The sequence below is a fragment of the Papilio polytes genome, unplaced genomic scaffold, assembly GCF_000836215.1.
Source record: "Papilio polytes unplaced genomic scaffold, Ppol_1.0 DF823991.1, whole genome shotgun sequence".
Taxonomy (NCBI): Eukaryota; Metazoa; Arthropoda; class Insecta; order Lepidoptera; family Papilionidae; genus Papilio; species Papilio polytes.
In genome coordinates, this window is record NW_013525213.1 from 2,332,874 (window position 1) to 2,348,711 (window position 15,838).

A 15,838-nucleotide genomic window follows, 5' to 3' on the forward strand; every position below is an offset into this window, starting at 1 on the left:
GAATATTAATATTTTGCATCGCTCAGACGTGGGCAAGAGTTTGTTTGTTTTCGTTCATTATTAAAACACTCATCCAACCATAATTCGTTCTTTAACTAAGGACTTTCTATCTATAAAGGGTACTCTGTAAATTAAATTAATGAACCTTTTGTGTTATATAAAGCTGTAATACATAAGCCACTAAAACTATTAATGCCAGTTCACGAGAACACATATCAGTCTAGATTTGTAAACTCTCGGCCTCTCCCGTAACTTTCTAGTCATCATCACCTCACTATACGTCCCCACTGAGGGGCTCGAATTCTATCCTAAGTTAGGATGTCTAAGCCATAGTTACCCATACTGGCCTACGGCGGGTTAACTTCAACATATTATCTTTAAATTTCTTCGCCGATATGTGCATCACGATGGTTTCCTTTATCGTAAGAACGTCGAATCGAAAATCACATTGGTACACAAGACCTGTAGTTTACAAGTGCCGTACCCCTGAGTCACAGAAGCTCTTTAACTTTCTAGAAACAGTCACAAGAACAAATGGGGTGCCATCTACTTTTATACCAGTTACATGCTAATTAGCGTACACACATGCTTGTAACTGGCACGTACAAGTATAGGCTTCTGAATGTATTCCCGCCTTAAGAGTTACAAAATTTGACAGCAACAGACCAGTTATGATTTTTGTTATTATGTCGAACTAAATTTAGGACCAATATACGAACTCGATATTCGGTGGCAGGGCTTTAAGCACTTGACTTGTAATCTACAGGTCTTGGGTTCGAATCCCTCTGTACTAATGTGATTTTCGAATTTCTTACGGTTACCCGACGTACTTACGGTGAAACATCGTAATGAAACCTGCACAAATCGGCAAAGAAATTCAAAGATATATGTAAAGTCCACCAACCCGCAGTGTAGCCTGGTTGACTGGCCTAGTCACTCCTTACGTAGGGTAGGCACCAAGCCCCTCATTGGGGACATATAAGGAGCTTGTGATAATACGAACTTAAGTCGATAGGCAATAAATACAGTCCTAAGGGGTAAGACCCTGCTTTAAAATTGCCTTCATTTGGAAAACTAAATATAAGGCTACACTGTTTTCTGTATCTAAACTGAAGGTTTATTATGTATATGTTCTAGAGTGGTGTTTTAAATTTTTTATGTGATTATTATTTTAACTGCTTTAATGAGTAAGTAATAGACCAAAATAAATCAATTTTATCTATGCATTTCCTGTAATAATTTCCACGTGCACGATTGAAAGCAGTACGCGTCTAATAAAATGAAGCCTAGGCAGTATCTCAAATATAAAGAGTAGAAATATGTCTTAAGGCTTTGAAGGGCAATAAAATTAATATATAATTAAACGAAGAAGACTTATTGGATAGTTTTCAAAGATCGTAGAGTATTTTAAAACTGCAAGTTACTCTTGTATTTGAATTGGAATAGAATTAAACAATTATGGTCTTTTCAATTTTATTGCTTCGTACATTTATATAACTTAACTAGCTGTTGCCCACGACTTCGTCCGCGTGGTATTAGAAAACATACGAACTGTATAAATAACAAAAAAGCTACGTATCCCTCGGAAACCGGATACTTCTCGGGGATGAATCTTATCCCAAGTGTGATTCAGACTTTGGTAAATATCTATGTCAAACTTCAATCAGATATGTTGAACCGTTGCAGAATAATCGAGTAAACATTAAAAAACTAAATTAATGAATACCACGGGAACCGTAACTATTCTCGTGACAAAAAGTAGCCTATGTGTTCTTACAGACTATGCTCTAAACCTGTGTCAAATTTCATGGAGATCCGTTCAGCCGTTTAAGTTACAAACGCTAACAAACATCCATCCATCCATCGTAATTTTCGCATTTATAATATTCATATGAATACGATATGATTAGTTTAATAAATTTCATGTATGCTTACTCGTAAGTTAATCAAAATGCATACAAATGTATCATATCGTAGATAACCTTTCGGCTTTTAATATATGGCATGTTATTTCTAAATTTAATGATGCGAAAAGTATGTCAAAAAGATACAAAATTAACTCACGCCGTATTCTAGAGGGGTGGGCAGAGATTACCAAGTTACACTGGCACATCTAAATTGCTACAATAATTTTATACCAGACTTCCGCCAGACTCCGTCCTTGTGAAATTAAAAAACAAAGGTGTTCTTCCCGACTATCCTCTACATCTATGCCAAATTTCATCAGGTTCCGTTCAGCAGTTTAGGCTACAAACTAGCAAACATCCATCCACCATTTATTATATTAATAGTAAGATAACTCAGTAATATAGAAGCTTTCTTATGACTAAATATTTTTATAAACCGGTTTACTAGTTTTTTAGTTTATACAGAAATACAAATATTTCCTCTTTACACTAGTTGTAGATTATTTGTTGTTTATTAGGTTAATATATCCTAATTAATTAATAACTTTGTGTCATGTTTTCTTTTTCTTAATTCTATTGTGTTATTAAGTATTCATACACATACTTTCCAACACACCCAAACATATACACACTCGACTGGAACAACGCTCCAAAACAAAAAAACTTGTATGTAATTTTTCTCTTTTCTGTTAATTTCATTATAATTATTGTAATGTTTTTCGTTGTGGTTTTTGTTTAGACACGTAGGAATGTGTATTGCTCTTAACAAAACGGGAAAGGGATTGGCTCCTACAGCACAGGGGAACCTAGTGCAGGAGCCCAGGATCTCATGAAATGTATATTTTCAAAAGTAAAATAATAAACCCATTGCTTATTTATTATTAATAAGTACGTAAATGAATATGTCAATCATGTTTCTATTTAATGTAAAAATACCTTAATAATAATTTCCGTAACATTAAAAGCTACAACCCCTCTGAAAAGTGGCTTACAAAAGTCGTAATTGAACTTTGCTAGGGACGTTTTTCTAGGAAAATGTCATTGCGTTAGTTGTGGCCAGGTGTCCGCAGGGTGTGGAGGGGCAGTGGGAGGGGTCCTGGTGGGAGGGAACACGGGACATATAAGGCAGGTTCTTACGGCGGATACTGCAGAACCAGCCTCGGTGTTGCACACTCCTGGAGATAGACAGGTAAGTTTTGTAATGTAAGATTTTTTTTATCTTTTTGATTTTTAATTAAATTGTCGATGTGTATATTATTATTACTTTACTTATATAGATGAAAGTTTAAAGTGTAATTTAAAACGGCTTTAATATTTATTAAAAAAAAAACTTTTTGGAACCAGAAAAAAATTTAATTCACAAGTGTCATTTAGTTATATTTCGATTATTCAATGGATTTTTAAAATGAAATTAGAATTCTATGCGTTATAAATGAGTCTTGAAAACCACTTTTAGTTCAGTTAATTTAAAAAAAAAAATTAAGGCCGGAAAGAAAACTAGCAGTTAGTAGTGGAAAATTATTTAAAACCCTTACATACAGCGCGTTGAAATCTTTTGCAGTACAATTGTAATCCATTTATTTGATTGATTGTTTTTTGACACATAAAAGGATTTATTATTAAAAATCTACAAGAAAACTTTTATACAACACTAACTGTTGCTCGCGATTCCGCACGCGTAAATTAAAAAAATACAGCCTATGTTACTGATAACGTAGCTTTTTAATGTTGAAAGAATTTTTGAAATCATTAGTTTTTGAGTTATTTCAATACATACAAAAACACAAATCTTTCCTTTATTATATTAGTATAAGATAAAGATAGCTTGACGGCTATTACATTAGCATTATTTCACGTTTTAAATTAACAATTAGATCAAAAAAAAAATCTACTTAGTTGATTTTAAAATACTTTACACCATTACCTATAAAAATAACCTAATTTATTGGACATAATAACTTTTTCTCTCACAAATCCGGTCGAGATATTAATAGCCTGTCCCACCACTAGCTGATAGAGTCTCAGATAGCTTAAAATTACGTCACTGTCAGATAAGGAAACAATCCGATATATCCATCACATATTTTACACGTTGAATTGTTATCAGACAATTTACAATTTGGTGGGACAGGACCTTAAAGTTTTTTTTCTAATTTTAACACTTAAAACCCTACAAATTGATTTTATTTAGATAAAATATAAATCAAAAGTCTTTTAACTATTTTATCGAAATAATATGAATTTCATACTTGAAAATTTTTATTGAGTTATCTAGACAATAGGTAGCCATTGTAACTTATAGATAAACGATCGCGGTCGAAAATCTAATAATGATAAAATCAGTGTAATCAGTACTTGTTAACTTAAGTGAGCGTTAAGTGAGGCCGTAACTTAGTTTAATTAAACATATCGCTTATCGCTGATAGTAATGTCAAGTTAAAATATACTACGGTCTAGTGCTAATCTTGCTAACATTATAAATGCGAAAGTTTAGATTGAAGTTTGTAGCCTAAACTACTGAACGAATCTCGATAAAAGGCGTAGATGTAGAGAAAGATATAGGTTGCTTTTCTCAGACTATCCTCTACATGTATGCTAAATTTCATCGAAATTAGTTCAGCCGTTTAGGCTACAAACTCTAGCAAACATCCATCTAAACTTTCGCATTTAAATATAGTTAAGTAAGATTGTTAAGACCGGTTTTGTTGTAATAAAAATATTGTTTCATTTATTTTAAAACGATAGCTTTAATACAAATGTTAGTTTTGTCTATAATTAAATAGTGAAAGACGATTTATTTGCTACTATTTGTTAGCTTTCGCCCGCGACTCCGTCCGCGTTGAATTAAAAAGACTACCCTCTACGTCTATGCCAAATTTCAGCGAGATCCGTTCAGCTGTTTAGGCTACAAACTCAAACATCCATCTAAACTTTCGCATTTATAATATTAGTAAGCAGTAAGATTGCACCAAAAGTGACAAAAGTCTATAGCTACGAATACAATTTTCAATTTGGATAATTTGTTGAATCCTTAACGAGGAAATCTTGCGACTACAGTTGAACAAAACCAAACCTTACTACTTTATAATAAGGTTTAAATACCTTCGTTTAATCATTGTTAGTAGAGTAATAAAGTGGTATAGGATTTTTCCGTAAGCTTCGCCGGTCGACTTCCTTCCGTTTGCAGCTTCCTTGCTTGTTTCCTGATTACAGGTCCCTTTTTAAATCTCTTAACTTTAAAGAGAAATACTCAAGTCATCTTAATACTATAAACGATAGAGCGGGCGTACATCTTTCACGAAATTTTTTGTTGTGCGATTGTCGATTGTTTCTCAGCCAATTCGACTGTTTAGTTGCACTGTTGAAGTTACTGGCAACTAGCAACGTGAGACAAATGAAGAATAAAAGAAAATATAAAGAATATCAGAGAGATTCGAATTTCCTTTTTTTATAGATTAAAAACGTGCGCACACCTGAAACTAAACTATCGCACAACTGTTTAGTCTTGCTTTTATTGCTATGAGCTTTTTTTTTCTTTATAATATTAGGTGACAAAGGAGCAAGCGGCCACCTGATTCCATCGAAATGGAAAGCGACCGCTGCCCATAGACATCCGCAATTGCAGATGCGTTGCCTACCATTAATTGACGGAGGAGGAGACACACATAAAGCGGACATTTCCCCTTCCTATGCGTCTTCTCCCCCATCAAATCCACTTTTCCCATCAATTCCACTTAAGAAATGGGTGGAAATGGAAAGGGACTAAAATTAGGCCTCTGGCACCTCACTCATCAGACGAAACGCGGAATTGCTTCCATTTCACGTCTGTTTTCTGTGTGGTCATGGTATTCCACCGGGTGAGCCGGCCCAATCGTGCGTTTTAAAACGGGCTCTACCGCTGTTGAAATGAATTAATTTCGATTAAAAATGTTGTTTTGTTTGCTTAGGTTATTTCTCGTAGAATAATATGCAAATCATAAACATGCAGGAAACTCAAAGTAAAAGTTCATGTACTGACCGCTATATTATTTTAATTTAGTTTTTAATTAGTTGTACATTATTAAATCAGTTCCGAACTATCCTCTACATCTTTGCCAAATTTCATCGAGATGTTACCTGTTAGTCTACAAACATCCAGAAGGCATGGCGACTCAACCGCCCCGTAATCCCGAAATTAGGTTACTGGTGCTTGCCCCTCTCTTTTCACGCGGTCGCGTTGTAACTTCGCGTCGAAAAGGGAGCATTAAGGGCTGGCCTCAGTTGGGTGTGGGTTTGGCCCAGCTTATCAAAAATAAGCAGCGACGAAAGCAATACGGTGCAAAGGGTACCTGTGCGTTCCACTGGAGATCCCGGGATCCTCAATTCGCACCTGAAGGCGGCCACCGAGGGGGTTTTTAGTGAGAGTAGTCTACAAAAATCCAACGATTCAAACTTTCGCATTTATGATGTTAGTAAAATTCGAGACTTATATATTTAGGTATTTATTGTGATTCCAAGAAAAACTCAACATTTTGTACTGTGTTAGAGCATTTTAATAATTATTTAAATATACAGGAGCATTTTTAACTAACTTTTACTATTCCATTTATTTAGTGGTCGGTATTAGGTGACGCAAAAACGGTATTAGGTACACACCCTATCGCTTGGGTCGGTAATAGGGACATTTCCCCTTTTCCTTTTATTTAATTTTTAATCTTTTAAATAATCCTTAGTATAACTAGTTCTATACATGACTAAAAAGATCGATTTCACGACTCGAAAAAACTATTTTCATTGGACATCAATCGAATATCGTGCATATTTTGGACATCAATCTGAATAATGCTTTAACTGGCGGTAATAGGTGCGTTTACGTTACAAATTCACACAAGTTATCCCTTCACTAGTACTTTCATTAACCAAATGCTAATTAAGTTACAAAGTTTCCCTATCAAAGGTATGTTTTATTTGTAAACGAAAAGTTTTTAATATAATCATGTTACTGTAGATACCTTTGTTATACTGTGTATAAATTCAAGCACGTATTCATAATTGTTGCGAAATAACGTTTTACAATGTTCTGTCGACTAATCATTTTGTATAAAGGGACACTACTAATTAACAAATTTAAAGTTTTAAAACACCTCGAAAATTTTAACTCGTTAAAGCCCAATACATACGTTTATATCTAACGATACTGTTGTGACTGAATAGCCACTGTTTGCCTTGAAGAGATATCTACAGATTCACCGGGCTTGAGGTGGCCGAGCGCAGGTGACGCTTAGTCTAAACCTGTTGAACTGACTTATAGTCTGATACATTTTTCTACACACTGTCTTAGAGCGGGCGCACACGTTGACACAATCTTACAACTGATGCGCGATTGTCGATTGTTTCGCAGCTCATCCAACAATTTAGTTGGACAACTAAAACCGAGTATACGCACCATATAAGCACTTAGGAATCAAATCTCTACTACAATTGTGCGATTCTTCGATTGTGTTCTTAAACTGAACAGTTCAACTCAATTTTTTTTATAACATAAGGTGGCAAACGAGCAATCGGCCAACTGAAACCGCCAAAATGGCGAAGCGACCGCTGCCCATAGACACCCGCAATTGCAGATGCGTTGCCTACCCTTATACGACGGAGGAGGAGACGCACATAAAGAGGATATTTCCCCTTTCTATGCATCTCCCCCACTGTCAAATCCACTTCCTCTTCCCAACTTCTCATATAAGAAAAGAGTGGTAAAGAGAAAGGTACTTAAATTAGGCCTCCGGCACCAAACTCATCAGACGAAACACGGAATTGCTTCCATTTCACGCCTTCTTCTGTGTTTGTCTGTTAATATTCCAGGAAACAATTGCTAGTACAAGTATTGCACACAGTGTGTGGCGCTACTTGCAGCGGGTACTGAAGCGACAGCGGGATGTGGCGGTGCGCTTGCGCATTGGCGCTGCTGTGCGCGGCACTCGCGCGCACTGATACCTATAAACGAGCTGAATGTAAGGACGTTTATGACTATAAACTATTCAATGCTTATGTATCAAAGCCTCTTTATATATACTAACTTTTGTCCGCGACTCTGTCTGCGTGGAATTAAAAAACAATAGTAAATAGCCTAAGTGTTCTTTCAGATTTTGTCTACATCTAAACCAAATCTCATCGAAATCCGGTTAGCAGTTTAGGGTTACAAACTCAAACATACTTCTATACTTTCGCATTTATAATATTAGTAAGGTTTATTGTATGGTTTTCTCGCTGCCAGTAGCGACGGCTCCCTTCGTGCTGGGTTCTCGCTACGGTCGTTCCTCTCCGCGCATGATCGCACCACGCAACGACAGGTAACATTCCAATATTAGGTATACTGAAAATTTTGTTAAAACGTTCTTAGTAGCGACGCATGTTGATAGACTTCGTGTAATATCTTATATTAAATATGGAAAATACAATATCTGGCACATGTATACGGTACTGACATGTGTAAATTCATGGTTCCAGTAACAGGCATGCCTAACTGGCACACCCATTACACATTACACTACACCATTTAACTGGCATGTGCATTTCTCCTTATTTGCTATCTTTAATTTGAAGTTTAACTACGAGTAGTTAATAGCTTATTTGTTTACATAGAAAAACAATTAAAAATTAGATACTACAAAATCCGTAGCATCCGTAGCTTGTCTATAGAACACTTACCTTCACAGGTTCTTTATGGGCAGTAGATACGGCAAGCGGTCGGAGATAGCCCGTACTCTGACCCCACACGATATGACATGGCGTGACGCGTCACAAGATGTAACGTCGAAGGATGGAACATGGCAAGATGTAACGTGGCGGAAATTGGCGCATTTATGTGAACTGCAAGTTTTCGCACCGCTCTGCTCGCGACAACCTTCCAAACTTCTATATAATAGGTATGTTTTAATCTATACTCATATTATAAAGAGGAAAGATTTGTACTTTTGTATGTATTGAAATAACTTAAAAACAACTGGGCAGATTTTAAAAATTCTTTCACGAATAGAAAGGTAATATACAGGTAAAGAGATAAGTAAAAGTAGTCTTAAAAAATTGGTGAATATTTTGAAGACATAAGAAGTGTTGTATTATTTACTAGTATTGTTAAGAAGAGCTATATTTATTACCGTATATTAAGAACTAGCTTTGGACCACATGATATAAAAAAAACAAAAGCATATAGCCTATGTGTTCTTCCAGATTATCCTCTACATCTATGCTAAATTTCATCGAGCGTTCAGCAGTTTAGGCTACAAACTCTAACAAACATCTATCCATCAAAACTTTCGCGTTTATAATGTTAGTAAGATAAAGTAAAATTTACATCCAAGCAAACTTTAGACAGAGTACTAACAACTATGAGAGGAGAGGAATCAATTCGTCGGAGTTTTCCTTCTAGAAAGTGATAGACATATAAATTGACTAACTCTTGTTACAGAATAGACCAAGAGCCAGTGGAGAAAATGGACTATAAAGATTAATTGCATCGTGAACACGACCCACATCGCACACCGAACACATTGGAACTGAATTAACTATTATAATTATTCTATAGATAATTACTCTCTAGAAGGTGATGGAACGAACAGACAGGATTAATGTTATCCTTTTTTGTTCCTTTTCATTTTATAAACCCAATATGTAATGTATATTTTAAACGAAACAGGTTAAGGCTGGTAACTTGTTTCGTAAATTTGGTGTAGAAACTATAAAACTCCTCTAATAATCTGTCTCTGTCTTTTAATAGAGAATGAGGGAAAGAGAGTATTTTACAAGTTTCATAACCAACCCTTTATAGATTGATGCTAGTCACATAATTATTGTATTTATTAATTATAATGCTTCTAAAAATAAATGGTAATAAAACTGTTAATTGTTTTTCTTTTGTGGCACTTCCTGTATTCATTCACAAAGTATATGTAAACTAAAGGAAATTTAAGCTAAGAGGGTAATTAACTTACATGAGACGAAATTTGCCTGCAGTCATTTGTAAATGTCATAAAAAACCAAGATTTAAAATTCATTATTACTAAGATGTTATTTACATTAACATGAAGTACATAGAAATAATAAGAGTTAATTAGTAAGCAATATTAATTATTTAGCAACGTAGGACTCACACTAGGTGCTCTAGGGTTTGAACTGAGGAGTTTAGTGGGTATACCCCACTATGGGGAGAGTCCCACATAACTCTCGTGCCTGTGCCAAGGACACGGTGTCCGGAGTACGCGTAAAGCATTCCCCTCTGGGAAAAAAGATGCTCTAGAGTTTCTAAATTACGCTGACTATTCTATAACAATGACTGTGATGGACAGCTTGCAATCTCAGAAACAATTACTCTCGCACTGTCCTTATCACAACTTTCTACCGACGAAGTACTAACAAAATAACGTAAATTGGGTTATATCTATCTTTGGGCTTTAACAACTGAAGTAACCATAACCCTTTTTTTGGCTTCTTCGTCAATATTCGTATAACTCTCTCATGATAAAGATTATAAAATGACTTACATCTTTCGATCGACGGATCTCTGTCTATAATTACTGTGTGTTGTTTATAGCAATGTATTGTTTAGACAGAGTACTCGTAAATAAGGAAACATCTCTACAATTGGTATAAGATATTTAGATATAGTATATTTGGAAGCAAGAAATTATCCCTTAAAGTTTGTCCTGCCCTCTGGCGGCGACGGTCTACAAACATTCAATGGAAATATTTAAGCAAAGGACAAACTCTTTACGCGGCAGACACTCACACCGTAGCGAAGCAACTTACAAAAAATAAAAAAAAACAAATGTTTTATTAACAATGTTAATTTCGGATTCTCCTATAACTGCGTATTTTTTGAAAAAATATTTATTTTAAGTGCTTAATTATAAAATGATTTTTTTTCCTATGTAAAGATTGATATATATGATTTTTTATAAAGCTTATTTTAGTATAGTAACGAATAACTTGATTATTAATATTCATATTAACCTATACAGAAGACAGTATATTATACTAATATTATAAATGCGAAAGTTTAGATGGATGGATGGATGTTTGTTAGATTTTGTAGACTAAACGTCAGAATTTTGATGAAATTTGGTTCAGAAGTAGACGATAGTCTGGAAGAATACATAGGCTACTCACTTTTGTCTTTGTTTTTTTAATTCACGCGGGCGAAAGCTAGTAGAATAACAAAATTACAATTTCTTAAGAAATAACGGTGTAAATATAGCCCTGTCTATCTCCCTTGGGCGTTTGTATAGTCACATAAAACAATCAGAGTCCCATCTATTTGTGATTCGAGTGTCTATTTTATTGACACAAATTAAATAAAAATCTACGTTAAAAAAACATTGAAATTTCACGATACAATCAAATATCTAAAAGAAAGTTAATTGCTTATGCTTTGACTTGAATAGAAAGTCATAACGTTTACGAACATTTGATTTGACATTAAAACTAAGAACCCCTCTAGACTCGACTTTCATGTACTTTTTTTTATAATATAAGGAGGCAAACGAGAAAGCGGCCACCTGAATCCACCGAAATGGAAAGCGACCGCTGCCCATAAACATCTGCAATTGCAGATGCGTTGCCTACCCTTCATTGACGGAGGAGACGTACATAAAGAGGTTATTTCCCCTTCCTATGCATCTCCTCTACCGTCAAATCCACTTTTCCTTTCCATCCTTTCGCGCGGAATTGCTTCCACTTCACGCCTGTCTTCTGTGTGGTCGCGGTATTACACTGGGCGAACCGACCCTACAGTGTGAAGATATTAAAGCGGGCTCTACCACTGTTGACTAAAGTATAGCACAACTATTTAGTCTCCATTTGATTCCTATGAGGTTCCACTTATACGAGTATAGAGGTGCGCACACTACTCGATTGTTAGTTGCACAAAAACAATTGAATTGGCTGCGAAACAATCGACAATCGCACAATAATGTGCAACTATTTAGTCAAAGCATACTCCAAAAGTAACTAATTTAACGTAACTAGAGAATTCAGCAACCAAGGAAAATTATGTAATTTATTAAATTTTTTTAAATCGAAAAATCTAGGTAGATTCGATAGGAATTCCTCGCCATCTTTTCTTAGGATTTTTACAAGATGCTGGATGCCCAAGTATTCTTTCCATTCTTATGTAATACATGAATTGAAATTTACTATTTATCATTTTCTTCCATACAAAATGTAAGGGAACAAAATATCTTACTATATTTTGGGTTAACTGCGAACGTTTAAATAAATGCGAAAGTTTAGATAGTTGGATGTTTGTTAGTTTGTAGTCTAAACGGCTGAAGGGATCTTGATAAAATTTGGCATAGACGTAAAGGGTAGTCTGGTGAAACGCATAGGCTAAATTGTTTTTTTTTTTAAAATAAATTTACTGGTAAAAACACGAAATAACGCAATATTTAGTACATATTTCTCGTTACTATTGTTGTTAGCGTCGAATATTATGACATTGATGCAATGTTACATGTCAAGATATATTATATCTTTTATATATAAGTGTCACAAGCAGTATTGTAAGAGATCGTTCATAGTAACATATCGTTTGCGATCGTAGTGGAGTCAGGACACAGGTGATTGTCCACTTACGTGATAAGTAGCGTAAAAATATAGCGCGAAACTTGTAACTTCGACCTTTCTGAAGTTAATTAAAAAGTCGATCTGTTTTTGATAACAACCATATACTTATTAGTAGTTTTACAAACTGTTGGCCGCGACTTCTCCCGCTTAAAATTAAACAGCAATAAAATATAGCCTATTACTGATAACGTAGCTTTTTAATGGTGTATTTTTGAAAACGGTCCATTAGTTTTTGAGTTATTTCAATACATAATTACAAATGTTTCCTCTTTATAATATTAGTATAAATTGAAAAACAACTTGAAAAGTGAATTGTATTCTTTTAAACTATTTTCTATAGGTTAAATTTCATCGAGATCCGTTCAGCAGTTTAGGCTACAAACTCTAACAAACATCCATCTATCCATCCAAACATTCACATTAATAAAAATAAGATAGTAAAAGTAAGATTATAAAGCCTATATTAAATGATTTTTCATTAGATTTGAACCCAGTTTAGTCGTTATTATTGGTTATTTAATTCAGTTACTGGGATTTTCTGCATTTTTTCCGTTTGTGTTTTAGTTTCTCGTACTTTACTACTATACGGCTTGCATACGCATATTTTTAGTTCCAGGAGATCGTTTATACTCTTTGTAGAGACGTGTTTTAGTGCCGCAGGGAGACGTAGGAGATTGCTTGTAAATCCATTTTGCCGGCACATTGTGCGAACTACGCGTCTTTTACGAAACATTTTAAACACGATTGTCTTGAAATTCCCATTTAAATTTATATGAACCTAACTCTTTGTGGATCTTTCTGGGTGATATTAAAACATAACGACTGTAACACAGCGGGGTAGGTAGTACAAAATGGCCAACAAAATAATGTTATATTTACTGTAATCTCACTAACATTATAAATGCGAAAGTTTAGATGGATGTTAGAGTTTGTAGCCTAAACGGCTGAACAGATTTTGGTGAAATTCGGTATGGATGCAGAGGATAACCTAGAACAAATAGGCTACTCACTTTTGTTTTTTAAATCCACGCGGAAGATTTCGCGGGCGAAAGCTAGTTGGTATTTACAGTAAATGTTTTAACATTGTTTTCTTTAGGTGTTTTAATTTTTGGTATTATTTCGGGTTTAAATAAAAAAAAACATTTATCAGTTACTATAAATTTAATAGTAATTTATTTTAACATAACAAAGTTTTGGTTCAAAAAATAATTATATGTGTTGATTACAAACTATTGTAAGTAAATATTTACTTTTAATAATGTCAGAATTAACTGTGATTAACTTAAACGGGCACTTTTAAGTTGGAAATAAGTAAACTGTGATTTTCAGGAAAAGCTATCTATTTATACAAATCAATGGCCCCACTACACTTAAAGTTGTGCCGCCAATATATCGATGGTCCATACGTAGAGTACTGTAAGCCAAAATCTTGAGATTTCCACCTTTTTATGTTCTTCAAATTAAATTCTGCGTAAATATGAATGTAACGTTAAAAAGAACTATATAAAAAAAAAAATTCGGGTGTTATGAGTTATTAATAATAACAATGTTTAAATTATTATCTTGCAAAATTTGAGTTTCAAACATACCGTAGTTTACGTAGGAGCCATCGATATATGACTTAAATAATCCAATTATAACTAATAGGTACTTTTAATTACATATCTTAAAAAATTAACAACTTGTAAAAAAATAACAATTCTAGTATAATAACTTACGTAATAAGATATATCGAAGTTAGAGATTCTATTTTTAATAACAAAAAATAAATTACAATTGTATTGAAATAAAGTATTTTAAACTAGAATTAACCAAGACTTTATATTATCGTTAATACGTAACAATATTGAAAACAAGGAGAACGTTAGTTATGAGTGTGGTACACCGGTAGGTAGACATAGAAAGAGATGGATTGCGTGAAAGGAGACATGATCAAGAAGAGAGTGACTGATGACGTATGATAGAGTTATTTGGAGGACAAAAACCTGTTATGCCGACCTTACGGTAGAATAAGGAATAATGATGCTATTGAAAACATAACGTTTACATAAAAGAATATTTACAAACACACAAAACAATCGCAGATTTTACATATATTTGAATTTTCAGATATGTGCAAATATCACGATGTTTTCTTTCACCGTAAGAACTTATGATAAATGTATAAAAAAAACATTACGATGACCCTAACGTAATATTTCGTAAGACACAATATAGCGATTTAAACATTTTTTTTTTTTACAAAAACATTAGATTTTTGTAAATTTACTAATATTTCCTTTAACCATTCCAACTAAGCTCTTGTGTAGTGCTAGGATATAGTTTACAATAGTGGAATGGCGGGCTTCGAATCCTCGAGCGCAAGATCGCTAGTCCGTACCACAAACCATTAGGCAATTGGCGCTTAAACATTGTTTTATATTTATCAAATCCACTTAATAAATAACTTCTGCGTAGATTTAAAAGTAAAATTAGAAACATTTTGATTATTTATACGTAAATATTTGTAGTATATTAATAGAAGTAATGATTATATATTCGTTTTGCATTTGAGTTTTACACTTACGATATTTTACGTAGGAGCCATAGATTGGTTGACAGGTCGAACGTGGACTCAAAAATTACTTTTTACAGATCCTACACTATACTATTACAGCGAAATCGCTTTTACTTCTTTAGTCTAATATAAGAAAAAGTTTAACATTGAAAATCTTAATTATTTACGGCTTACTCATACTTTTCTTTTTCCGGTGACGGCACCAACCAGTTTCAGACCCTGCGGGGGTCCTTCTTCAGGGCGAGGGTTAAGGTGCGAGGCGCGACGCGACCGCGATACATCCTTAACCCTCGCCCTGAAGAAGGACCCCCGCAGGGTCTGAAACTGGTCGGTGCCGTCACCGGAAAAAGAAAAGTATACGTGAGTAAGCCGTAAATAATTAATTATAAAATGTCTAACGAAAGTTTAAATAATTTAATTGAAAATCTTATTTATTCTATATAACTTCAACTTGTATCTGATTGTAAAAAACTTAATATCTCAAAAAAACACAAACTTATTAAAGTACACTTCACTATAAGGGTTGGTTTCCATTGTCAATAAATATCAGTTACCACTTATGTCTACTTAGTGGCCAAATAAATGAATTCTTGAGGTTATTTAATGATTGTAAGGAATCATAATGGGTAACATCTTTGGGTAATAACTTGAGGGGTGCGTCCTCTAACACTAAGTTATGGAACTCATCTAAACTCGACAATGCTGTTATTACCTGGTAAAAAAAATATAGAAGAATTTCTTACAAATATTTATTATAATTATGGCTATAAACCTACAA

The 15,838-nt window shown here is 34.1% G+C and overlaps 1 protein-coding gene across 2 annotated transcripts; it reads left to right on the plus strand.

The window, feature by feature from the left end:
* The first annotated feature begins 2,994 nt into the window (after positions 1-2,994).
* Positions 2,995-9,726, plus strand: LOC106101414. Of its 2 annotated transcripts, none has more exons than XM_013280649.1 (5): positions 2,995-3,096; positions 7,746-7,894; positions 8,158-8,233; positions 8,600-8,809; positions 9,352-9,726. In XM_013280649.1, the coding sequence occupies exons 2-5, from the start codon at positions 7,819-7,821 to the stop codon at positions 9,392-9,394; spliced, it is 405 nt and encodes a 134-aa protein (XP_013136103.1). In that variant the 5' UTR covers positions 2,995-3,096; positions 7,746-7,818; the 3' UTR covers positions 9,395-9,726. The 2 variants fall into 2 exon arrangements, with proteins under 2 accessions (XP_013136103.1, XP_013136104.1); XM_013280650.1 differs by having other exon boundaries at positions 8,161-8,233.
* The last annotated feature ends 6,112 nt before the right edge of the window (positions 9,727-15,838 follow it).